Here is a 25,956-nt window from a genome sequence, read left to right as displayed (position 1 = left end):
CTAGCATTTGCAACTGGTAGCCATTTGTGCCCCAGCACCTGGGAGACAGGGTGCGGCCCCAGGCTCTCTTTGGGTGGTTGGGACAGAAGACAGGGAGTGGTGCTAACCGCATGCGCTCTGGCTCTGTGCTTGCTCCCTCCACAGTTCAAACTTCCCAAAGAGTACAGCTGGCCTGAGAAGAAGTTGAAAGTCTCCATTCTGCCCGACGTGGTGTTCGACAGCCCACTGCACTAGCCTGGGCTGGGCCCTGCAGGGGCCAAGGGCGAGCCCAGCAGCTCCCCGGTGACTTCCGCTGTAACAGCTGCGCAAACGCGGTTCCCACAGATAAAAGGACACGTGTGAGGAGGACTGCGCAGCCCCCCCACCTCACCTGCAGCTCAGGGGCCTCACCCCCCCAGCCGGCCAAGCCTCCCTGGGCTGGGAGTGGGCAAACGCAAACCTTCCCCTCCTGCTGCTGCCACGGGTTGTTGTGGTTTGATTTGACTCTGGACCTTGAATGTGCCCTTCGGTGGAGACAGGCCTCGCTCTCACCTCTCCCCTGCCACGCAAGCCAGCAGGAGGGAGTGGAGTGGCCGCTGCGTGCATGGCCCAGCTCTCCTGTGGGAAGCCTGTGCTAGGCCTGGTCCTCTAGCCATGGAACAATTCCTCTGATCGTGTTTGGTTTTATTCCTCCTTATTTTATTTTGTCGAAACCGGATGGTATTTTATTGGTCTTCAGAGATGTCCAGAAGCCGTGTATATAATGTTTTTTTAAAACAGAACTTTATTCCCAGATGAACTTTCTCATTCTCAGACGAGGGCCTGGGCTGGTCTCCCCCTGAGCCACCACCAGAGAAGCTGCCAGGGTTCCATTCACCTGCCAGCCCAGGGCCCCAGAGACAGCTTCACAGAAAGGTGGATTTCTTCCCAGCCAGGCCTGGTGGAGCCTGGGGTCTGGGAGAGCCCAGCCACGCCCTCATGCTGCCTTCAGCCTGGTTTAGCCAACTGGGGCCAGGAGGAGGTACCGCTGGTTCTCAGACGGACTCAGCCCCTGGCAAAGTTCAAGGACCACCAGGGTCCCAGAGACTTGGCAGCCCAGCCTCATCTTCCAGGCCTTGTCCACCCAACCAGGCCTGCCTGAGAGAGGGTGAGGCCCAGCACCTCGTAGACCATCGCCACCTGCCACTCAGGGCCTAGGTCTCCAGCTCTTTGACCACTTCTGTTCCATTTCCTCCTCCCTGGGCCTCCCAGCCTCCAGGCTGCAGAACTCTGGCATATTAAAAATGGAAAAATCAACCTCTCACCATGTCCCTCACTTTGATTTTGCAAGCACTGCCCTCTGCCACCCTCAGCCTCCCAGCGTCCATCCGTTTCTTGTCTTTCATTCCCCATGCGCCACGTCATTCCCCAGACCTCTTTTTCGGCATCCTGGTCTCTCCCAGTCTCTTACCCCACCACTGCAGATCTCGTGGTTTTCCTCCCAAAAATAGACCTATCTCTGGCCCATGGGTTTGGGGTTCCTCTGGGGTTGTCTGCCACTCCTGACCTGGAATCAGCAAACCTGCTTTGTGCCCTCTCACCCCTGACTCTAGGGACTGCTGTTTCAACATCTCCTTTTAGGCCTTTCCAAAGCCAAGTCCTTTGGGCTGTCAGGGCCTTCCTGACTGCACACACAGGTGCCACAGCAGTGCCACAGGTGGCCCATGGGGTGAAGGACCCCTTGGTGAGAGGGTCATGAGGGCAGAGACTGGGCACTCCAGGGAGCAAGATTTGGACTTCCAAGGGGCCACGAGGCTCTGGCCGCTTCTACACACAAACCCTCAGGGTTGCCCAGTTCACACCATCAAACTCAGAGCTTCCAGGTGGATCATACTGGGAGAGCAAGGTTCTGGGCCTCCACCAACTAAGATCGAAGCTCCTCTGGACCTGGTGTTGATAGCAGCTGTGCCTTTTGCTCCAAGGACTTTTCCAAAAGGACGTGTTCTGGCCGCCACCCACCATGGCATCTCCCTGCCGTGGCAGCGCTTGTCATCTAATGTTTCGTGGCCGGAGAGGTGCCGTTCGCTTGTCTCTGGCCCACCTCGCCACAGATTCTTTCTTTCTGGGGACCTGCCTCTGCCTACCTGGTTTGGCTAATGGGGAGGAGGGTACCTTCTGAGCTAAGCTTAGTCATTAGTATGGCAGACAGGCCGAAGGCAGGTGAGCTCTGAGACTGTGAGCCCATGAAGCCTGTGGCCCCTTGCTGCCCTGTGATGTCAGGAACCTCCTAGGTCTGGCTGGGGCCAGGACTCCCTCTCCTCTCCCTATGGTGCATTGGCTCTGGACGCGTCACAGAGCACCCACCATCTCTCACCAGGCCTTCCAGAGGTTTCTCTGGGAGGGGGCTCTCCACTGAGCTTCTGGCTGGTGAAGGGGACCCTCACTGAGGACCAAGTGAGGCCAACCCCATAATGTGCCTGGCACAGCACTTGGCACACCAGTGAGTACTCACTAAATGTACCACTTCCCTCCCTGCAGTGCTCTGGGAGCCCTGACATAGTGAGCTGGGGAGGTACATCTCCCTCCTAAATCTGCCTCTTCCTTGTGGCTTCTCTTTGGCTTGCCCAGTCCTGCCCCCTCCCTCTAGGTCCCTGTGGCTCAGGCTCTGGGAGGAAGGGGCTCCCCCCGTGCATACACATGGCAGACTCTCGGACTCCTCAGGTCCAGTGTGGGCTGCAGGAAGACTGCAGACCCAGCTGTCATTCTGAGGGGCAGAGCGGCTTGTGCAAGGTCTCAGGTCTGGCCAGGGAACTGGTGCCTCTTCCTGCCTTTCTCTTCCTCTTGCAAAGGCAAGGCTTCGGGCAGGACTCAGAAGCCTTGGGGAAAGTCTAAAGGGCTAGAGCATTTTTAAAAATGTACACAGGGTCTTGGGACTGGGTTTTGAGATTGAGATGAGAGCAGGGAAAGAAACCCCAAAGGTTGGTGCCCCTATGGGGCAGACCAGTAGAGAACTCCCTTGACTGTATTTTTTTATGCAGTGTCTTTCCTCTCTGGCTTCTGGGTACCCCACACGAGGTGGGTACCCCACACGAGGTGGGGTGCCTGGGTCCCTGTTACAAGTTGGGAGCCCTGTAGAGAGAGCTCTCCTTTTGTACAAGTAACTGAATGCTGCAATGAGCAGTCTTTTGTAACATTTTATATTAGTTTCTAATGTCGACGGCGACTCGGTTCCTAGGGGTTGCAGCCAGCCTGGGACTTTTGTAAGAATTTTTGGGTGACTCACTTAGATGTCGTTTCCTTCTTGCTCCCTCTTCCTCTGTGTAATCTAAGTGCATTAAACATATTTGCAGAAGTGCCTGGATCTTGTGCTCCTTTTTGGATGCCTGGAGTAGGGGAGAGGCCAGCCTGGGGCCCTGGCAGAGGGGTGGGTTGGACTCCTCTGCCGAGAAGGAGCCAGGATGGGGGAAGGCCCTCAAAGACTTCGTTGGGCATGGAGGTGTCCAAGAGCAGGATCATGCAGCTGGTGACTCTGGAGTCATGCAGAAATGACTTCGCAGGCTCCCTTTCACTGGTCTTGAATTCCTCTAAGGTTATGGGGGTGGAGGGAAGTAGGAGCAAGAAACAGGTCTGTGAAGATGAGTGGCTGGGTCGAGACCCTCTTTCTTCCTCTTCTGCTCTCCTCTCACTAAAAAAGCCTTTTCCCCTTGGGAAGGTGGGCCTTCCATCCCTCCCTACCAGCTCGGGTCAGGAGATGGCCACTCCCCTCACCATCTCAATTCACCCTCCTGAGATGGATGGGCAGCCTCAGAATCATCACACCCACTGGGTGACCCAGAAGGCAGCCCTCCCTCCCTGTGAGCCCCTGTGGGCCTGGCCTTGGTGAGGAGGTGGTGGATCTCCCTTCCCTGGACTGCCCAGCTCCTGTCCCTCCAGGACATGGCACGGCACAACAGAGCCCAATCCCCATGGGGAGATGGCAACAGCCTGGGACGTTAGAGGCAGGCAGGAGGGGGTCCACACCGGACAGGTTTTCCACAACCTGCAGGGCTGCTCTAAACCTGCCCGCGTTCTTCCCCTTCCTGATAGGCCCAGTTGTCTGTCTCGGAGAATAGCGGGGCCATGTCTCCTGGTGCTCGGTTTGGGGCTGTAGCACCCATTGGGGGATTTGCTGGGCTAGTGGCAGAAGTCCTGGGGGGATCACAAGAAGGGAGGGGACAGCGGGTGTCAGCTCTTGGGAAGGGACTCTGTCCTCTGAGAACCAGCTTTATCTGGGGGACTTTCCCCAGGCCAAGGTCAGTACTCCTTCCCCTGTGACCTACTGAACGATGTGGCTGGCCCCTGGAGCAGTGGGACAGGTCCTGTCTGGGGCCCTCAGCCAGTCTGGCAGTCAGAGCAAGGGAGCTGGGAGGGCCCAGAGCTGGACTGACAATCGCAGGGTGGCTCAGGCCACACGCATTCACCTTTTCTTTTCTCCTTGGAGATTGGGGGGGGTGGGTGGAGGGAAGGGCTGATTATCTAATCCTCCTCATCTGACCAGCCTAGAAGGACCTGGGGTCAGAGTGGAGCTCTAGTCCCAGAGAGCACAGAATGGCAAGATCCTGCATTTAGGTGGTTCCAGGAGCTAGGACTAGGCTGAGATCCTTCCTGCAAAGAGGCTCCTGGGCCTAGAGCAGAGACCCCACCCTAGATTTAAGGAGGGGAGAAATCTGCCATGTGATCTGTAATGTCACCTCCGAAAGGCCTGTACTTTCCTCCAGGCATCTGCTCTGGTCTGTGTGGGGTGGAAGGATCTCAGGGCCCTGGGTGAGGGGGACCCACAGGCTCCAGAGCCATCAGACTAGGGAGCCTAAGAGATTTACCAAACTGGCCTAACCAGAAGGAGAATGCGGAGGGAAGTGAGTCAACCCAGGCTGCCAGGCACTGAGATAGCTGCCTGGCTATAGCCCCCGGAGGAGGTGGGGAGGTCAGGGCGGGGGCTAGGGAGTGCTGTCCTGGGCAGGAGAAGGGAGAGATTTGTCCTAAGGCTGCAGTGGGGGCAGGTCAGGATGTGGTCTGGGAGGGCAACCATCTCCAGGCCCCTTCTGTGGGGGCACCATGGGACTGACCCAGTCCCCTCCTCTTCTCCTTACTGCCGGGAAGTCTTTGGGAGAGAGCTAAGGCCAGGATGGGGGAAAGGGGCAAGATGCCTGGTGGGTGTCCATGATCTGTGTTCATTCACTCCTCCTTTCAACAAATGCATGCCAGGCCCTCTGCTATATGCTGGGAGACTGGACACAGGCCTGGCTTTAAGAAGTGTGTCATGCAATGGGGAAAACAGACAAGGAAAAAACTGCAAGGAAGAGCCATGAAGGAGGAAGACCGTCAGCTGCTTTCTGTCCTACCGTGAGTGACTCCACCGCTGGTCAGTGTGACTTTGGACAGGTTTTTTTCATCTGCAAATGGATACTTGCTTCACAGAGTTTTTGCAAAGATCATATGAGATAATATACATAAGATGCCTGCCACATAGTAATTGCTCAATTAGCATTAACCCTTTATTAAAGGGCTAGGCTAGGGTACGGACATAGAAAAGGTACCCAACCCAGTCTGGAGATTAAAAAAGGCTTCCTGAAAGAAGTGACATCCAGGTCAAAACTGAAGGATGCTTAAAGATGAAGGACAAAAGAAGAGGAGATTAATTTTCAAAAGCCCTCCAGGCAGACAGAACAACAAGGGGAAAAGCCCCAAAACTCTTCTTGGGATTTGGAATGCTCGAGGTTTATGGCATCAAACTTTCACTTGAGGACCATTCCCTTACCTTTTGGATGAAGAACATTCTGAGAGAGCAAGATGGGAGGCAAGGACCAAGCAGGCCTGGGTTAAGGTAGAAGCGGTAGGGATGGAGAGAATGGAATGAATCATTCATTGATTCAACAAATATTTATTGAACACCTACTATGTGATAGGTCCTATTCTAGGCTCCGTAGATACATTATTTAAAAAAATATATATTCCTTTCACAGATCTTATATTTTAGTGATGGGAGATAGATGGTATTTGTTTAGAATAGAATATGTAGTACATGGATGTATGTGCTATGGAGAAAAAATAAAGCAGAAGAGGAGAAATAGGGCTGGGGTGGGGTGTGTTTGTAAATACAGATGTCAGGGAAGGCCTCGCTGCATAGGTGACATTTGAGCAAAGGAACTCAAAGGAAGAAGTGTGCAATAGGGACATCTGGAGGAAGAATGGTCCAGACAAAGAGCGTTGCAGAGACCCTGGGGTTAGGGGAAACACACTAGGTATATGTCAGGAACAAGAGGAAGCCAGTGTGGCTGGAGCAGAATGAGAGAAGGGATTAACAGGAGATTGCTTACAGAGAGGGCAGCTAGTGCAGGACCTGGCAGGCGGTAATGAAATTTGGACTTTTATTCTGAAGTGGGAAGCCATCAGGAGATTTTTGAGCCTAAAAGTGACACAGTCTGCCATATACATATTTTTAAGTTTTATTTATTTGAGAAAGAGAGTGAACGGATGAGGGATTGAGGGAGAGAATCTCAAGCAGATTCTCTGCTGAGCAGGGAGCCCCACAGGGGGGCTTGATCCCATGACCCTGAGACCATGACCTGAGCCGAAATCAAGAGTCTGATACTTGCCCAACTGAGCCACCCAGGCACCCCACGGTCCACACATTTTAAAAAGATTTCTCTGGCTACTATGTTGAGAATTGACCTGGGAGGTAAGGGCAGAAGCAAAGAAACTACTTCGAATCTACGGAAATAATCCAGGCTAGAGATAATGGAGATGGGAAGAAGTGGCAAGATTTGCTAAAGGGTTGGCTATGGGATGTTCACCAAGAAGTGGACAACTTCAGAGGAATAGGAGCAGGAGTGTGTACTGAAATTACTATAGTTTTGGACATGCTGACTTTGATATTCATTGTACCTCCAGGGGACGAGGTTAAGCGAGCAACTAGTATACAAATGGATGACCTGAGAGATCCTTTTTTTTTTCCAGAATCTTTTTTTTTTTTTAAAGATTTTATTTATTTACTTGACAGAGATCACAAGTAGGCAGAGAGGCCGGCAAGGGGTGGGGGTGGGGGGAGGCAGGCTCCCTGCTGAGCATGGGGCTTGATCCCAGGACCCCGAGATCATGACCCAAGCCGAAGGCAGAGGCTTCAACCCACTGAGCCACCCAGGCGCCCCCAACCTGAGAGATATTTAAGAGAAGATCTATAGGATCTATAGGATCTATAGGCGCCTAGGTGGCTCAATTGGTTGAATGTCCGATTCTTGGTTTTAGCTCAGGTCATGATCTTGGGGTCCTGAGACGGAATCAAATCTCGGTGATGAGTGGGGAGTCTGCTGTAAAATTCTCTCCCTCTGCCTCTCCCCTGGCTTGTGTTTGCAGGCATGTTCTCTCTCTCTCTCTCATAAATAAATAAATCCTTAATTAAAAAGAGAGAGAGAGGGATGCCTGAGTGGCTCAGTTGGTTGAGCCGCTGCCTTTGGCTCAGGTCATGATCCTAGGATCCTGGGATTGAGTCCCACATCAGGCTCCTTGCTCAGCGGGGAGCCTACTTCTCTCTCTGCCTCTATCTGCCACTCTGCCTGCTCGTGTGCTCTCTCTCTCGCTCGCTCTCTGACAAATAAATAAAATCTTAAAAAGAGAGAGAGAGAAGCATCTATAACACCTGACTGGATGGCTAAGGGAGGTGAAAGGGAGATATTAAGGTCGCTTCCCTGATCCTTGGCTTGATCACTAAGCTGCTGACAGGTCCCACTGACTGAGATGGGGGACACATGGGGTGGGGAAAATGGGCTGGAATATGAAGAGGATGATGAGTTTAGTTTCCAATACATTGAATTCAACGTGCCTGTGAGACATCCAGGGGGATGGCAGAGTTGGCTACACTGACCTGCAGCCAGGAAGGTGAATTTTCCGACCGGAGATGGTGAGTGGAGAGCCACCAGGTTACAGACAGTAGTAAAGCTTTAGGAGTGAGAGGCTTCAGGGAGCAGGTATAGATTAGTAAGAGGATAGGATGGAGTGCAGGGCTCTCAGGACTGTCAACATTTATGAGATGGAAATTGGAGAAGTTTGTGGTTAGAAAGATAAGAAAAAAACCAGAAGAGTATGATATCTTACAAGTTAAGGGGGGCGGTCTAGAAAGGTGGGGAATGTGAGGAATCCTTTAGATTATCCTGGAGGGCATTGGTGAGGAAGCCAGAGAAGGACCCTCCAACAACTCCAAACTAGACTTTATTGTTTCTCTGTACCATCTTTAGAGCATGTGATTAAGGATTAGGCTTGGAAGCCATTTTCTCCTTGTTTGTTAATTCAGACATGCAGGCATTCATTTATTCATTCATTCAACAAAAGATCTCCCATGCAGGGTGGGGGGAATGCAAAGGGCTGAAGACACAGGGGCTCTGTCATTGGAGGGCCCACATTAGCCCCCCAGTCAGGAATAAGGAGACAGGATTCCTAGAGCAGCGAGGCCCTCTGGTTTTATGGAAGGATCAGGGACCCACTGGTTACTCTGAATTGGATCTGAATCTCAGTTCTATTCAGAACTGAATAGAATAAGCGAGCAACTAGTATACAAATGCGTGAGAATGGAATAGAACTGAGTGATGTGAACTGAGTGATCGAACTGAGCTGATGACTCCAAAATCTATAATCGCAGTACAAACGTTCCCCCAGCTTTGTATATACGATTGTCTTTGCAACATCGCCACTGGGATATCGGAGGCAACTCAAATTTAACTTAGAGCTACTGAAAAATCTCCCTACCCAAGCTCATTCTCTTCAATTCTCTCCTTCTTGGTGTGTGCTACCACCATGCAGACTTGCTGAGGGACAACTCCTCTAAGACTCACTTAAAAACATTTTGGAGGGATAAAAAATAATATATACCTAGTAACATTTTGAAAGTTCAAAAGGACATACTATATACAGTGATAAGCACACCTTGATCCCATTCCTATCCCATTCCTATTAACGTGTTGATTCCTCTCCACCCCATCTCTAATCCTTATCTAGTCCTGTTGACACTACTTCCAGAATTTATCCCAAATCTGAGGGCTTCTCATAACCATCTTCAAGTCTTACCATGACCTAGAAGACCCTGCATGTTCTGTCCCCTACTTGTCTTCTCCCTTGGAGGGCCTCTTTCTGCCCTGGAGCATGCCTAATCTGTTGCTTTCTCATTTGTTTCTTCTTCTGACTGAAGCACTTTTTCCCAGGGTTGTTAATGGCCTGATGACTCCTGAATATTCAGGTCTTGGCTCAGATGTCACTTTTCTGAGGAGCCCTGTGTGAGCCCCTTACTCTCTATCACAGAAATTATCCTGTATATGCAACACTAATATTTATATATATTATAAAATAACAGTATTTATGATAGGATTATATTAGTATTAATCATTATTATCATTATTATTAGGTATATGTTCTCCAGGGAATCCCAGGGCCCAGAAAAATGCCTGGCACTTCCAGGCTTTTGTTAAAATATTTGTTAACGGACCCATCGACCTCCAGCAGATTACTCCACTTCTTTAAGTCTTCATTCCCTTATTAATAGAGAAGGGATTACAATGCCTATTTTGCTTGATAGTTTTAAGTGTCAGATATGTGGGGGAAAGTATTAAGGACATGGGGAAATAGCCAGGTGAACCTTTACAGTTCCCTGTTCACTTACATCAGACCGAAGGAGCAGACTGATAAACCCTTCCTTTCCTCCCAGGTAAAAAGAGCTACGGGTGAAAATGCCCAAGAAGAGGTGGTCCCACTACGCAGCGGCATCATCGCCGTTTTAAGTAGCGCGGAACTCTCCTCCCACCCTAGTGTTTAATGTACCGAAGTAAGTGCAAGTCACGTGAGGCTCTCGCGTCTGCCCCGCCCTAAAGAGGCGGAGCCTTAGCTTGGCGACCAATAGCGGGAGCAGCCTCCGGAACAGCCCCAACTCCAGACAGGAAAAAGGGGAGGAGCCGGGAGCTCCAGCAGCTGTAACAGCACTTCCGGACAATACGCCCCGCCCTTATTCCCCCCTCCCCTCCCCGTCCGTCCGGGTCTCCAGTGCCGGGTGGGCCGAACCAGCGGGTGCTGATTAAAGGCGCCGCAGTTGCGCTGCCGCTTTCTCCACCCGTCCTCCTCCCCGGCTCCCCGCCCCCTTCCCGTGTAGCGGGACCGGCCTTGATGTAGGGACACCACCCTCCGCCTGTCTCCGCTCTACCTCGAGAGTCCGGCTCACCGCAGACCCCTGCCCGCCCGCATCTCCACCCTGCCGGACGCACTCTGCTCGGAGCCCATTGTATCCCCTCGCCCCGGGCTGCAGACTCCGAGGCCAGACTGTGGCGGGAAGATCGGGGACCCCTGTGCGCCCCTCCAGCCGGTCCCACGAGCCGGGGCCCCTCCCCCGCCCGCCCTCCTTCCAAAGGCGAGGTAGCGGCGAGGGCGCCCTTCCCTCGCTGCTAAGGCGGAGGGGGCCGACTGACGGGCCGCAGGGACTCACCCCCGCCCCAGCCCCAGTCGCGCCCCCCCCCCCGCGCCCCTTTCCCAGGGGGACAGCCGGAGCCGGAGCGAGCAGAAGCAGGAAAAGAACTGCCCGGCGCGCAGATCATTTTTATTATCGAGATTATTATTAAAAGGGGGCGGGGAGCCCAGAATGCGGGGGAGGGGGCCAGAGACGCAGCTATTTTTATTAAACAGATTATTCCTGAAATAATAATACGCGCAAGATGGCTGAAGGTGGCCCTGATGAGAGTGTTGGGGTTTTTTTTCCTTTTCCTTTTTTTTTTTTTTTGATCTGAGGATAAAGCTCTGAGGCGACTGCCGCTGCGGAGACCCTGCCCGAAGTGCCCTCCCCTCAGTTGTGAAGCTTCGGGCGGACAAACGGACCCACAGACAGAGCGACTGGCGTGGGCCCGCCCCGGACGCGTCGCCTGGGCAGCAGCCGGGGGCCGCCGGAGCTCGCCTTTCTGTCGACTTCTTCCAATTCTAATCTTTTTTTATTTTTTGGAAAGGACCGGGGTGGGTGGAGCAGAGGTGGAGAGAAATCGGGACTTGGCATTTTCTCCTCTCTCTCTCCTAATTTAAGGGAGGCCGCCAGCCCTCCCCTTAAAAAAAAAAAAAAAAAATCCCACCGAGAGAGAGAGAGAGAAAGCCCGCTGCAGGACCCTCGAGCGAGCGCGCCCGGACCCCTGGCCACCGCGGCCGCAGCCAGGAGCCCAAGATGGCTGGGCTCTGAGGGAGGCAGCCTGGCCCGGCTGGCTCGGCCCGGCCCCACCGCCGCAGGCTGGCTCCGACCGCAGCCCGGAGCCTTCCAGGCCGGAGCAGAGGCCGAGAAGAAAAGAAAGTGGGGGGGAGGGGGGCCGGGGTGGCGAAGGGGGAGGGCCGGGGCGGGGGGGGAGGGGAGGGCCGGGAGCCGAGCCTCCTGTTCATTAGCAGTTGAGAAAAATTCCTTTCTAGTTTGATCAATCCTTGTTTTCCTCGGCAGAGCCGAGGCGCCCGCCCAGCGCGGAGACCGAGAGCGGGGTCTCTCTGCGGCGGGGGCGGCGGGCGCCCGGCCTCGGGGAAGCGCAGAAGTCGCGAAGAGGGGGTCAGGCCGGAGCACCGCCGGGGCTTCTCCCTCCCTTTCTGGTTGGCTTTTTTTTTTTTTTTTTTTCCACTTCTCTCCCTCCCCCTTCCGTTTCTATTTGTGAAGGGAGGAGGAAGGCAGAGGCGGGCTGGTGTCTCTGGCCGGGGACTGGAATTTCATCTGAATGACTGCCCCTGCGCGCACGCAGCGCCCGGGAGTCGGCCCGCCTGCGCCCCGCAGCCCGCACCCGCACCCGGCCGGCCAGCCCGGAGGCGCCTGCGCCGCGGTCCGGGGACCGCCAGCTCGCCTCGCCCGCCCGCTCCCGATCTAGCTGCCCTCGGCTCGGCCTCTCCCGCTTCCTCGGCTTCTCGGACCCCGGACGCGACGAGTGAGGTGCTGCGCGGGCGAGCCGGGAGGGAGCCCCACCGCCGCCGCTGCCGCCGCCGCGGCCGCCGGAGGAAGTGTGCGGCTCCCGGGCTCTGTCCGCTGCGGGGCGCGCCCCAATGTCAGCCGCGAAGCCGGGCGCAGGCCGCGGGCCGCCGCTGGCCTAGCCGGGCGGACGGGGGAGGAGGCGGCCTCTTATATGGAATTTGGACCCCGGCGCTCCCCTCCAGGGCTGGTGTCCCGGCCGCGGCCCTGGCGCAGTCCGCCGCCTCCCGCTAGGCGCTCGGGAGGAGGAGGAGACGCAGCCGGCTGCGCGCGCGGCAGGAGGACCGAAGCTCCCTCCTCTGGGGGGCAGGCGCGCGGAAGGTGCTGGTGACTGAGCGACTGTCGGGGCTGCCTGGGTCCGGAGCTCGGGGCTCGGTGGGCCTGCAGCTGCACGGGACGGACCCGCAGAGTTGGGCAGTGGGGGAGGCCCGCCCGGGCCCCCTGCCCGCGGCCGCCATGGCGGAGAATTGGAAGAACTGCTTCGAGGAGGAGCTCATCTGCCCCATCTGCTTGCATGTCTTCGTGGAGCCGGTGCAATTGCCGTGCAAGCACAACTTCTGCCGGGGCTGCATTGGCGAGGCGTGGGCCAAGGACAGCGGCCTGGTGCGCTGCCCGGAGTGCAACCAGGCGTACAACCAGAAGCCGGGCCTGGAGAAGAACCTGAAGCTTACCAACATCGTGGAGAAGTTCAACGCCCTGCACGTGGAGAAGCCGCCCGCGGCGCTGCACTGCGTGTTCTGCCGCCGCGGCCCCCCGCTGCCCGCGCAGAAGGTCTGCCTGCGCTGCGAGGCGCCCTGCTGCCAGTCCCACGTGCAGACGCACCTGCAGCAGCCCTCCACCGCCCGCGGGCACCTCCTGGTGGAGGCGGACGACGTGCGGGCTTGGAGCTGCCCCCAGCACAACGCCTACCGCCTCTACCACTGTGAGGCCGAGCAGGTGGCCGTGTGCCAGTACTGCTGCTACTACAGCGGTGCGCATCAGGGACACTCGGTGTGCGACGTGGAGATCCGGAGGAATGAGATCCGGGCAAGTACCCCGCACGCAAACACGCGCGCGCGCTCCCTACTGCCCGGGGACCACCCCTCCAGACAAGCTAACTCTGGTAACATCAGGCCAGAGGCCCCCTTCCAAACTCCGCTACCCTGAAAGTTTAGGGGAGGTGTCCTGGGAAGAAGCCCCTCCCCCCTCCCCCCCCCCGCTGCTTGATACGTTCCTGCACCTGCACTCCCAGGGTCTATCTTTTGAGTCATTTCTAGAATTAAGGTGAGGGATAGAGTTTGGGTGTTGCTCTTCTGTTGTGCGCGCAGCTCCCTTCCCCAGCCTTGTTTCTATGGGCCCAATGGGAAGTCACCAAGGCAGTGACCCAGGTCCTGCTTCTCCAGCTGCTGTTTATGTAATGAGTGTCCTGGAGCCGCGGCTGTGGCTGACACGATCCATGATGCTGGCATACCAATGAGGAAGTAAACAAAAGCAGCCATGTTCCTTTCAAGCCCTATTGGAAACACACTGGGGGGGTGGGGTGGAGGGGAGCTTCCGGAGGGAGAACAGAACTCTGGTATCTATCTGGAGGAGGCCAGGACTGGCCAGCGGCCCCACTGAACAGTGTCTCAGCCATTCTGATTATTCCCAATAGCCCGCTCTTCATGTATGAGAATCACTGCCCTCGGTGAGCCTGTGTGTGTTGCCTGCGTCCGATGAACAAACCTTGAAGTATGTGTCTTCACCACCCTGAGCCCTTTTCTCCCAGCCCAGCCCTCTATCACAGCCCTCCCACATTTGGGGAGGGGAAGTGGAAGACGGAAAAAGAATCCTGTGGGTTTAAGGTTGAGCTGCCTTGCAATCTGGTTTCAGGCAGCTGGCTCCCCTGGGCTGCCGGCTGGGTGATTACGGAACCGCGGTCCCCTCCCATTGTATACACCCGGCTGCAGCAGCCAATGTCAAAACCGCCTTCCCCCTCAGGCCTCTGGGCCTGGCTTTGGAGCTGGACTGAGGCAATAGTTCCGTCCCCTTCAGTGGAGGGGGGCTCCTCCTCGGTCCCTCCCAGGTCCCCTGGCTTTCAGGGTTGAGTCATACCAGAAGGAAGGGGTTGGCCTGAGACTGAGCCATCTCGAAGCCCCAGCTTGGAGCCTGGGTGTGATATCATGGGGGTGAGGTTGGGCTTTGGTTGGACCTGGAGTGTTTGCTGGGTGCCCCCCCCCCCCAGGCTGGTCGAGGCCAGTGGGGAGCTTGGGTATGAGGAAGCTCTGAGCAGGGGACGGTTGTGGACAAGAGCTGTTTCCTGGGGGGGGGGGGGGGGGGAGCCAGTCAGAATGAGTCACTGTTTAGCAATTAAAAAACATACACATACAACTAACAAAAGGCAGGAGGGCCCCCACAGGCTGAAGGCAGGGATAACAAATAAAATTTACTGTATAATTAGTTTCCAATCGGATGGGCTAGCTCTGGGTTTTTGTACCAGGACAGGACCTCTGGTTTCTTAAAGGAAGTGGAGGGGATGGAGAGAGGAGCCATTCTCTCCCCTCCCCGGGAGTTGGGAAACAGAAGCCCAGGGGAAGCTGATGAGCCCCTGGTGTCCACCCCCAACTCAGGGCAGGCAGAGTCCAGACTTTTCTCAGTATTGGGAAGCTGCTGCTGTTAATAAAGATGGAAAGGCCAGGAGAGGAGGAGAGAGCGCAGAGGCAGGAGGAAGGAGCGCTGTCCAGTTCCCTATCCTGGGATTGGCAGCAGAAAAAGTGACCGGAAGGAAAAGTCAGAGATGTGGCTGAAAGGAACCGGGGAGGGGGCAGCAGCCGGGGTGATAAGTGAATGTGTGCCTGCACCCACGCTTTTGCTCTTAACTGTGAGTGCTAGGGGTGCTTTTCATTTGGGTGGGGAGAAAACGTAATTGTGCCTGATACGGTAGTAGGAGGGTATCTTTTGATGTGTGTCTGTGTGTGCAGGCGTCTTAGACTGCTTTGCCCTTAAATGCACCTGTCTCTTATCTGTACAGTCGGGGACTGGGGAGGAGGGGGATGTGGTTTGCCCCTGCATGCAGAGTGTACTCTGGGGTTCCCACCAGCAGGTCCCTGATCCTGGCTCATGGAAGGAACTGGATGGGAAGGAAGCGCTGAACTTTCGTCAGCAGCTGTGTGCGTGCATGTGTGTGCCTGTGTGTGTGCGTGTGTGTGCGTGTGTGTGTGTTCATGTGTTCATTTTTGCTCCTGGTGCGGGCAGGCTCACAAATAGTGGGGTTGCTTCAGGGCCAGATGTGCAATTCTGTGCGCTCAGCATCTGTGCCCAGCGGCCTGAGTCTCATCCCCCTCCTGGCACCCCCTCCCTAGCCCTCCAGATCTCTCCGGTGACCCGGGGCACTCTAGTTGGAAACCCTTCAATAGGCCAGGGCCACTCACTGTGAGTTGGACTTTTTTTTATTGAATGTGGAGGAAGAGGGGCCTCACCCTCAGGGGCTGGGAAGAGCTGTGGGGGAACCTGAATGGAAGAACCCGGTGTGCCTTGTCCATACTCCAGCCAGGGGGCGGGGCCTTTCCCTGGGCCTCTTTTTCCCTTGCCTGAGGGCCTCTGCTGACTCCGAGGATGGAGAGAGCAACAGAATGCTCTGGGATGTAGGAGCAGATGTATGGAGACCTGGTGCATGCCTTCAAGTACAGCCCCTCTTCTTGTGCTTCCGCTTCTGTCCTCCCCTTCTGTCCTCCCCGGGCAGGAGGGGACGGTGGGGGGGCCCGCTGAAATGCCCTACTGGCCACAAATAGGAAATGGATCACCCTCTCCCTGGTGGCCACAGTCCCATACTCAGAAGCACCCATAGGAGGGTGGGCCAGTCATCCGGAGCAGGGGCCCAGTGGGAAGGCAGGCCGGGCTTCTCTCCAGCCTGGAGAGTACCAGGGGACCCAGAGTCAGCCTGCCAACTCTGTTGCTCCACTCTGTCCTTGGGAAGCCAGTGTACGCCCCATTGCCCTGAAGCCTTGGTATATACTGGGTGAGCCCCAAAGACCCCTCTGGGATGGGCCTAGACCCCTTTGGGGTCCTGAGAGGCTAAATTCCCATAATTGGGATATCCAGGTAGGTTTGAGCCTGGCAGTGGTAGGTGGTGAATCCCTCTTCCAGCCCCCTGGTTTAGGGGTTCATCTGAGCAATACGGAACTGGGGTAAGCTGGGAACATCCCTACCTCATAACCATCTTCAACCTGGAAAGAAAACCCAAGATAAGGCCTACATACATGTCTGAGGAGCTAGTCAGGGTGTCTTGGTGTGTGTGTGTGTATGTGCCTGTGTTCAGGTCATAGTGTGCCTCTGTGGCATTTCTAGGACCCCAGATCAAAGCTGGAAATGTTGCCAGAATCCTTTTCCTTGCTTCTTTTAGGTTTAGTGTCGAGAGGAGATGTTCTCTGGGGAGGGCCTGGGGATCCCATTGCTCAGGGCAACTTGGGGTTTGTAGCTGCTAGAGGTGAGGTTACGCGGCTCACATGGCCCCCAGGCTGGAGGGCTTGCACTAGGACCCTGGAGCGGATCTGATGTTGGCCCCACATGTTTATCTCTGGGTAGGCTGTGGGAGCTAGGGGCTGCCCCAGCCCAGCCCAACTGAGGCAACACGAGGCTCTGCTGCTCTCTCCTCCCCTGACCCTACTCCTGACCTCCCAGGTCTAGGGGTAGCTGGGGTGTGTGGGGGGTGCCCCTTGAGGAGCCTGAGTCTGCAAGGAATGTGGGCCCTGGGTCCCAGGCAAAGGCCCAGGCCCCACCTCCCTGCCAGGATCCTGCTGACACAGCCCGGCACCTGTCCCGCACACCCCGTGGATTGCTCTGCCTCCCTCGGCCCTGGGTGGCTGTGCAGGCATTCTGTCTGCAGGTGTGTGTGCGCGTGTGCGTGTGTAACCAGCGTGTCGGGTTGTGTCTCTCACCATGTGACTGATTTGCTGTATCTCCCACGTGTCTCTCCGAGGAAGTACCGTGTGAGTGACTGACTTGGCTGCGTGGCCGTCTTGTGTGTGGCTGCGGGGTCAGGAAGGTGTTTGGGTGCACGTCCCTGAGCAAGGCGGATGGCCGCGTGTCCTGCCTGCCGGGTACCTGGGGCTGGGAGTTGAGTGGCTCCGCAGGACCGTCCGCCCCGTGCTGCTGGCACGCGGCTGCCTGCGCCAGCTCTGAGTCCTGTGTGACTTTCTCAACTGGTGGGGGTGTTGCAGAGGGGCTGGAAAGAGGGAATTCACCAAAGCGGGAGCTTGCTGCCCGAGGCGGGCATTGGAGGCCAAGGTCCGGGCAGGTTCTGCCAGGCTGTGTTGAAGGCCTTGTGGGTGGGCAGAGGCAGAAGGTGGGCCCGGCTTGGGCCCCTGCCCTGGACAGAGCAGGCAGGCCTGGCTGGCCTCATCGCTGGCTCTGGGAAAGCCTTCCTTCCCGGCTGGCCTGGCATTCAAGCCCAGACAAAGGGGGGCTTTCTCTCTCGCCTCTTTGTTCTGCTGCCCCAGAGCGCTGCTCTCTGCATGGCAAAAGCTAATTCCACTCTGCAGCTGGGAAACCTTCTCTGGGGTCTGCCGGGGCTTGTCTCCGAACTGCCGCTGCTCTCCTCACCCAGCTCCTGCCCTGCAGCCTCGGCTCTCTCAGTGTCGCTGGTTGCCTCTGCCCCCCACCCCCGGGAGTTTGTCAACCGGCTAGCCCGAGGCAGGGGCTGAGGCCTGGACAGGGGCATCTAGGGCAGGCAGCAGCTGCTCTGAAACCAGGGAGAGTGGAGGCCAGCGTACTCCTGGGAAGAGGGCTTCAGGGAGAGAGTCGGGGAGGTGGGGTGCAGGCGTGGCAGCCTGGGAAGGAGGCTAGGATAGGGTACCCCTGCGCAGAGGCTGCTGCCGGAGTTGGAGCTGGGATGAGTGCTCTCCGGACAGGGGCCTGAGCAGAGAAAGGTGTGCAGCTGCCCCGGTCCCTCTTCTCGCCCCCCTGCCTCTCCCTGCCTCCACCACTACCACAGGGGTGGCTGGTCCCAGCCCTGGCCCTGTTAGAAAACCGTGGTCCTGCCTCTGGCCCAGCCCCTGGGGCCCTGTTCCCTCCTGACCTTGCTTCTCTTCAAGGTTGACTTGAGGGTTTTATTATTATTATTTATTAACTTTTATGCAGCCTAGAGGCCCCTGGCCTCACCCGTCTGCCCAGTCCAGTCTGGCGTCGGAAATACCAGCTGGGCCTGACCAGTTAGACTCCAGAGGGGTGTGAGGCTTTCCTGGGGCAGGAACAGAAGGAGCTAGAAGTGCCCCCTCTCTGAGTCGGGAGGGGCACCAGAGGGAGCAGCTCAAGGCAGAGTCTGAAACCCTGTGCGGCAGGATGTTCTGGGGCCTGCTTCTCCTCCCTGCCAGGTGTGAGGGGATGGGAATGGAGTGCCCCCGAGGCTTTCTGATGCTTCTGTCCTCACAGGCCCAGGAGCAGACCACAAAAGGCCTAAGGGGCAGGGCCAGGAGTGAGCAGGTTCCATCAGGGCGGGGTGGGGGGGGGGGCTGCTGAGTAGAGCTGGGCCTAGTACTGTTCCTTCTCCCTCCTGCCAGAGGTCTGGGCCCTCCAGCCCCGCTGCACCAGACCCTCCGGTCCCCGCTCTGCTCTGCTCTGCTCCTGTACCTGCGCCCTTGAAGTGTGCCACAGTCCAGGTGACTCACTACGGGCTGGGAGCAGTTCATAAAGTGCCTCCCCCGCCCCCTGCGTTGGGAGCCCATGCTCTGAATCAAGCGGGAAAATCTGGTCCTATCTCTCAGCTGTGTGTTTTTCCCAGGTGGAAAGTGGGGCCTCAGCCCTCAGCTATTTCCTGGACCTTGGGACTGAAAGAGACTGCCGATAGCGGCGGGGGGGGGGAGGCGGGGGTCAGTCTTGCTTCCCGTCTCCCATCTTCCAGCTTCTCGGTAACCCAATTCAGTCATTGAGGTGAGGGCTACAGAAGAGGCAGCAAGTAGATATTCCTGTCCCTTCCCCTAGTTTCCCAGTTTCCCAGTGCCTGAGGTAACAGTGATCCCCGCAACCCCTGCCTCCCCCCAGGTTTTAAGTCTGTAGCAGGATTAAGATCAGTGGGCCTCAAGGGAGGGCAGTTCTGCAAGGGTGAGCTGGCCAGCATGGGGCCCTGGGCCCCCCTCCCAGCCCTCCGTGATGACTGGCAACCCTTGGCCAGTTTCCTTCCCATTTCTGCCCCTTCCCCTACCTACCCCTGCAACAGAGACAGGAGCTCCATGGCCTCTGCACTGGAGGAGGGGGAAGTAAAACCCAGGCACCTGCCAGAGAGTGTGGCCATTGCCTTGCCGGGCATGCAAGGTCCCAGAGTAGAAGCACTGCCAGGAAAGGCTCTGAGAGAAGCCTAGAAGAGGGACAAGGCTGAGCTCTGCCCCTAGGACTGGACAGGGGGTGGCTCCTTTGGCTCTTCCCTGAGGAGTCAGCTAAGAATTCCTTGAAGGGGTTCCTGGTGGGTGGGAGAGGGGCTTCCCACTGCTCTGGAGGGTGGGGGTGTAACAGCCCCCCTTCCAGGCCTCATGGATAAATTGGTCTGAGAACCTACCCCAGGCTGCCTCTTTCCTGCCCCTCATTGGGCTCAGCCCCAGGTGTGTCCCTAATTGGATGCCAATGGGTTTGGTCTTGGGAAGTAGTTAGGCAGGGAGACAACGGTGTGTGAGTGTAAGACTGGGCATGCAGATATCCTGAGCACGGAAAAGACGAGCGGCCAGGAATCTGAGACACGTCTGGAGGGGGGTGCCCTGTTCTCTGAATGTGGGTGTGAGGCAGCCAGAAGGCAACAATTTGGGGCCAGTCTTATAGACCCTCATGTTCCTGAAGGGGAGTCCTGGTGACCTTGCGTTCATGACAGGCCTCTCCTAATTGTCTGGGGCCCTCAGGGGGCCCAGCCTTCACTGTGTAGGGGCTGGATGCAAGTATGTGTGTAGCCGTGTGCAGCAGTCGCATGAGGGGGGCTCAGGCCCAGATTGTTCTGGGCAGTGCTGCAGGGTCGCTGCCTGCCCTCCTCCTATAGCTGTGGGCAGTTTCCCAGGGGGGATGCGAGACTACCTCTTTCTGCCCCCCGCCTAGCTGTGTTTCCCACAGGTTCTGACTCTGAGGCTCACAGCAGACCCCTATGTGTGTTGGACCTGCAGGGACTTCCTGGAAGGACAAAGTGCTGGGGGCAGGGCAAAGTCTCCTGGGGCTGGTTCTTAGAGGTCCAGTCCTAGGTCAGTGGTCAAGTTGTTGAAGTGGGGGCAGGGCAGGTGGACCCCCACCACCTCCTCTTGTCCCCCAGGTCCTGGTTTTTGTTTCCAGGGCAGATACCAGCTCACAGCAAGGTTGCCAACACCCTTGCTGGACTTGGTTTCCCCAAATGTAAAATGGGTTGGAGGAGCCAGGAAGGGACGGGTGGCAGCTTGTCTCTAGGAAACCAGGTAGGCCTGGGTGAAGAGTGGGGGCCATAGGCTGAACTTGAGGATCTCTGAGGCCCACACAGAGGAAGAAAAAGAACCACTCCTTGTAGGGTGGACACTGCAAACCCTGTTCTGTGCCGCCTGCTTTGCAAACCTTACATTGTAGCAAAACCACGGCCTTGTTCAGTCAGTCTGCTCGGCATCCGTAAGGAGCTGTGGCCCCTGTGTGGCCTGGCCAAGAAGGGAGGTGGAAAAAGAGCAGCAAAACCTTATTTTCAGCAGGCCTGGAGCTTTCCAGGGAGTTGGGACCATACTGTGCAAGGCTGACTACGGAATAGTGTTGTCGTGTAGATGTTTCTGTGATCGTGGCCATGTTTGGTGCATGTAGTGTCCAGTACCCGAGCCACTAGCTCCAGGTAGCTAGTGAGCACTCGAACCTGAGGCTGGCCCAACTGGAGAACTGATGTTTGACTGAATTTATTTCCATTCACTTCAATTTAAATAACCACATGTGACTCGCAGCTGCCATACCGCACAGCACAGCGACAGAGGAGAGGCACAACATGACAGTTCACTATCGGCCCACAGCACAAACATCGAGCATGGGCCATAGGAAGTTTCCTAAGTCGTTGGGCTTCAGTTGGGCCTTGAAGGATGGACAGAGGGAGGAAGGAGGCCCCATGTCCGCAGCGTGCAGGGAATTCCCATGTGCGGGGAGCCTTGGGGACGAGAGCAGTCCACCTGGCTGGGTGAGTCACGTTGTCAGAAAGCCTCTGTGGCCAAAGTGCTGGAAAGAGGGCGTCATTGAGGGTTCTTGAGCAGGAGGAGACCATGTTGGAAGAGGCATGTCTAGTGAGAGAAGAGGAAAGGCTGGGTGGAACAGCCAGGTTAGGCTGTCAGGAGATGGAGGGCTGAGAAGAAGAGCAGCTTGGTCTGGCACCTTCCAGTAAAGTGGCCTTGCATTTTTTGGAAATCCAGAGTCTTCCTTCCACCTGGGTCTGGCTGACAGCCTGAGAGAGAGAGCTAGCAAGGGCTTAGAAGCCTAGCTCTCAGCATCAAGAGCAAAGGAAGGGGTAGCCCTTGATGCCCCCAAGTGCAGTAAGGCAAGTATAGGGTGAGATTTGTGGATCAGGCCAGAGGGCCTGTATGACTTCGGAAGCTTGTTTGCCCTCTGCATCTTAGGGCTCTCATCTCTAAGATGGAGCTCTCCAGAGAGAGGCTGCCTGCCTTGTATAAGAACAGACCCTACCGCCAGATCACCTGGGTTTGTATCCCAGCTCCAACATTTACTAGCTGTGTGACTTTGGATGAATTGCTTAATCTCTCTGGTTTCCTCTTCTCTGAAATGAGGATAATAATAGTACTTAACTCACAGCATTACTGGGATGATTAGATAAGTCTATACAGGAAAAGCACTTAGAGCAGGGGCTGGCCTGACCCTGCCCTCACAAAGCTCATGGTTTAGATATGTGTGGGAAGCTATTCCAGGGAACAGGCTGGTCAGACAGCTGTCACCAGGCCCCTGGGATTGCGTGGGGGCCAGAAAGGGCTAGATGGCAGAAATTTAGGCCATCCGAGTCACTCTATAGGATGAGTCTGTTCTATAGAGGGAAGGGTGGTGCTCCCCCATCCTTGGTAAGGAATAGAGCTGCAGCCCCCTCTGACGCCCCTTCCTCACCTGTCCCTGCAGAAGATGCTGATGAAGCAGCAGGACCGTCTGGAGGAGCGAGAGCAGGACATCGAGGACCAGCTCTACAAGCTTGAGTCAGACAAGCGCCTGGTGGAGGTAGCTAAGCCCAAGCCCATGGTATGGGGTGGGTAGGCCTGGGTGCAGGGCCTCTGGCTGGTTCCTTATTTGGGCTAGGATCTGTTGTGTGGTCGACTCCATGCCAGAACCCCTAGGTCAGTTACTCGGTGGATGAGCCCCTCCCAGGGCCAGGGGTAGCTGGCCCAGAGCCCTGTGCTACCAGCAGGTCAGACCCTGCTCTTGGGAGCCTTGGGCAGCCTTGGGGTGGGGGCGTCCCAGACTCTGCCGTCCAGGATGTGAGAGAGGCAGTAGCAGCAGCTGGAGGTCCCCAGCACTCACCGCCCACCTGCTCGCACCCCCCGTGCCTGCAGGAGAAGGTGAGCCAGCTGAAGGAGGAGGTGCGGCTACAGTATGAAAAGCTGCACCAGCTGCTGGACGAGGACCTGCGGCAGACGGTGGAGGTCCTGGACAAGGCCCAGGCCAAGTTCTGCAGCGAGAACGCAGCGCAGGCGCTGCACCTCGGGGAGCGCATGCAGGAGGCCAAGAAGCTGCTGGGCTCCCTGCAGCTGCTCTTCGACAAGACAGAAGACGTCAGCTTCATGAAGGTGGGCTGGGGCCGGGACCGGCTGCTGGGCCCTGGGCTCATGCCTCAGTTGGAGTCAGCCTTCCTTGGCTCCCCAGCGAGTGTCTCACAGCAGTATGTTCACAGGGTTTTGGAACCGGAGCCTGCGTGGCTTCAGAGCCCTCCCACCCCTGCTCTTCTTAGCTTCGTGAGCTGGGGAGTGGATCATAGATATGCTCTGTACCTGGGTTTCCTCACTAATAAAATGGGGCTCATAAGACAGAGCAACCTACTGTCCTCTATCCACAATTCCAAATTTTAAAAGCCTCTGAACACTAGTAGAAAAAATTCTGACAACTCATTTTACAGGAAAAATTGACCTGAACTCATGTTGGCAATATATGGTCTTTATCTTGCTTGATACAAGGATTCAAACATTTGACTGCAGGAATGTTGATGCATTAAGACAATGGTATCCTACTGGGGATCATATGTACTATATAGTACAGGCACCATAGTCCTCTTCTAAAATCCAGCAAATTCCAAATTCCAAGACGCATCTGGCCCCAAGGATTTCTGATAAAGGACTGATGAGTACCTCTAATGTCTTCCTCCCAGGGGAGTTGTGTAGTTAAAATGATGGACGTATGGAAATCACTTGCATGTTTATCACATAGTAAGTACTCAATAAATGTCAGGTCTTCGTATTTTGTAGAAATGGAGACACTCCCCTCCCCCCTTGGCAGCACACTTTGGCTGGAATCAGATGGTCAACCCTGCCTGGGGAGAGGGAGAATGGGGAGGCTCTCCCATGTTGCCTTTCTACTGACAAACTCTGTTCTCTCCCCCTAGAACACCAAGTCTGTGAAAATCCTGATGGACAGGTGAGCAGACGGCCACTGGCCCCCAGGGGAGCACATCTGGGGGAGGGCAGGGAGGGCCAGGCCCACTGGGGGGAGGTAGGGCAGGCTCACCGGTGATACCTCCTCACAGCAGATGCCCCGTCCACTGCCCCCAGGACCCAGACCTGCACGGGCAGCAGCCTTTCTCCCCCTAAGATCGGCCACCTGAACTCCAAGCTCTTCCTGAATGAGGTGGCCAAGAAGGAGAAGCAGCTGCGGAAGATGCTAGAAGGTGAGGGTGGTATCCTCAATGGAAAAGAGAGAGCCCTTTGGGCAGGGAGGAATGCCAGAGCCTTCTCTCTGAGAGGCAGCATGGCCTAGTCAGATAGACTTTTCTTCCTATCCTGGCTTTGCCACTTCTAGCTATTTGGACCTTGGGAAAAGCCATCTTTCCTCCCTAAACTTCAGTTTCTTCAGCTGTAAAATGGGCATAATAACAGTATCCACCTGCTAATGGGGTAGGTAGCGTTGACCAAGACAGTGCATGATGTGATGAGCTTGCTTCTTTAGATAGAAAGTGGGGAGAGGAGGCCTGGGTTGCTTGGGATGGGAGCTTTGGCGACTTTTGCCCCAAACTCTCCACAGGCCCCTTCAGCACACCGGTGCCCTTCCTGCAGAGCGTCCCCCTCTACCCTTGTGGCGTGAGCAGCTCTGGGGCGGAAAAGCGCAAGCACTCAACGGCCTTCCCTGAGGCCAGTTTCCTAGAGACGTCGTCAGGCCCCGTGGGCAGCCAGTATGGGGCAGCGGGCACAGCCAGCGGCGAGGGCCAGTCAGGGCAGCCCCTGGGGCCCTGCAGCTCCACGCAGCACTTGGTGGCTCTGCCGGGCGGCGCCCAACCAGTGCATTCAAGTCCTGTGTTCCCCCCATCACAGTATCCCAATGGCTCCGCCACCCAGCAGCCCATGCTCCCCCAGTATGGCGGCCGCAAGATTCTCGTCTGTTCTGTGGACAACTGTTACTGTTCTTCCGTGGCCAACCATGGTGGCCACCAGCCCTACCCCCGCTCCGGCCACTTTCCCTGGACAGTGCCCTCGCAGGAGTACTCACACCCGCTCCCGCCCACACCCTCCGTCCCCCAGTCCCTTCCTGGCCTGGCGGTCAGAGACTGGCTCGACGCCTCCCAGCAGCCTGGCCACCAGGATTTCTACAGGGTGTATGGGCAGCCGTCCACCAAACACTACGTGACGAGCTAACGCCACGCAGGCAGTGGGGTGCTGGGGAATCTTCCCCCCCAGCCTCCCAGTGGCTCGGGAATTACGCATCCAGAGACCTGCCCTTCTACCTTCCTGTCTTCCCTCCCTTCCTCCTTCGTCCCCCCAAGTCTTTTCCTTTTGGATTTTGTTTTGTTTGGGGCTTTGTTTTTGATTTTTTTTTTTTTTTTTTTTTTTTTTTTTAATGAATCTCCTGGACGCAGAGGTGATAGTGAGAGCTGGCCTGGGCTGGGCTGCAGGTGGCCCAGGAGTTGGGAAAACGTCTACTTCAAGGCATTGAGCTCTCTCTCTGTCTCTCCTTTTTTCTCCCACTCCTTTCCCTTCCTACCCCTGTGGCTGGAAGGAGCCTCAGCTTCCCCTTGGGGGATCCAGCCCTCCTCACCCAGCCCTGGGAGGAAGGACCAGTGGTGCCCAGTGGCCCGCTTCTCCTCTCATTTTTCTTTTGGGCAGTTTGATCACTGAGCAAGAAATGACCTGTAGATTGTGGGGCTTTTTTTTTTTTTTTTTTTTAATTTTTTTAAAAAACCAAGAATGATTTCTCCTGCTTCCTTCTTCTCAACATCCTACCAGATGGAGTTCAAAGGCCACTTCTCAAGCAGCTTTTGGCACCTTCAGCCTCAGAGTGGAATCTTAAAGACAGGAACCCCATGTCCAGGAAAGGGGAAAAGGAACTTTGCCAATGATAGTGACCACAGCAAAAGCAAATAATAATAATATTAATAATAATAAAGAGAAATAAAAGAAATAATAAAATAAAAAACCATAGCACAGCCCTTGTTGAGGTCAGTGGGGGAGGAGCGGCTGCCCTAAGTTGGGTCCTTGCCTGGATTTTGACACAGCATCTTCCTGTAGTGAGCACTTTGTATGAATCGTGGACTTCCTGTTCTCAAGGCGCAGGTATTTATTCTGTAATCTGTCTAGAGCACACACCGAAAGCCAACCTTCTAATAAACGTAATGGCGCAGTCCCACTCCCTGCCTCGCCTCTTACCCCTCACTCCCCCAGGCCTAGGGTCTTCAGGTGTTGGTTCAAGAAAGGGCACCGAGGGATGGAAGCCCCTGACTTCCTTGCCTTGGTTCTGTGCTCCGTCTAGACAGTTCCAGGCCTGTGAGTATCAGTTCATCAGGCACTAACTACATCTCCTGTCAGCCTTGGGTTCATTTGACAAATATTTGCTGAGCGAGGGCCTCCCAGGCCCAGCCCCCTGCTTCATAGGTCCTGGCATCT

The 25,956-nt window shown here is 56.0% G+C and overlaps 2 protein-coding genes across 5 annotated transcripts in view; both read left to right on the top strand.

Annotated features, from left to right (window-relative positions):
• The window catches only part of SUFU (SUFU negative regulator of hedgehog signaling), a 114,823-nt gene extending 111,510 nt beyond the window's left edge, over positions 1-3,313 (top strand). For all 4 annotated transcript variants that reach the window (XM_004749373.3, XM_045069026.1, XM_004749372.3 and 1 more), the window contains exon 12: positions 145-3,313. In XM_004749373.3, coding sequence (XP_004749430.1) covers positions 145-234 — 90 coding nt within the window. In that variant the 3' untranslated portion in view covers positions 235-3,313. The remainder of the gene's footprint in view (positions 1-144) is intronic.
• A 6,788-nt stretch (positions 3,314-10,101) lies between these two features.
• Positions 10,102-25,699, top strand: TRIM8 (tripartite motif containing 8). The gene is made up of 6 exons (XM_004749370.3): positions 10,102-12,976; positions 21,998-22,093; positions 22,426-22,659; positions 23,469-23,500; positions 23,635-23,750; positions 24,104-25,699. The coding sequence occupies exons 1-6, from the start codon at positions 12,407-12,409 to the stop codon at positions 24,709-24,711; spliced, it is 1,656 nt and encodes a 551-aa protein (XP_004749427.1). The 5' UTR covers positions 10,102-12,406; the 3' UTR covers positions 24,712-25,699.
• Positions 25,700-25,956: the final 257 nt, after the last annotated feature.

Source organism: Mustela putorius, unplaced genomic scaffold (genome assembly GCF_011764305.1).
Source record: "Mustela putorius furo isolate JIRA1106 unplaced genomic scaffold, ASM1176430v1.1 tig00003909_pilon_pilon_pilon, whole genome shotgun sequence".
Classification (NCBI taxonomy): Eukaryota; Metazoa; Chordata; class Mammalia; order Carnivora; family Mustelidae; genus Mustela; species Mustela putorius.
Note: the sequence above shows the minus strand (reverse complement) of the source record. Positions and strands in the feature narration are given on the sequence as shown.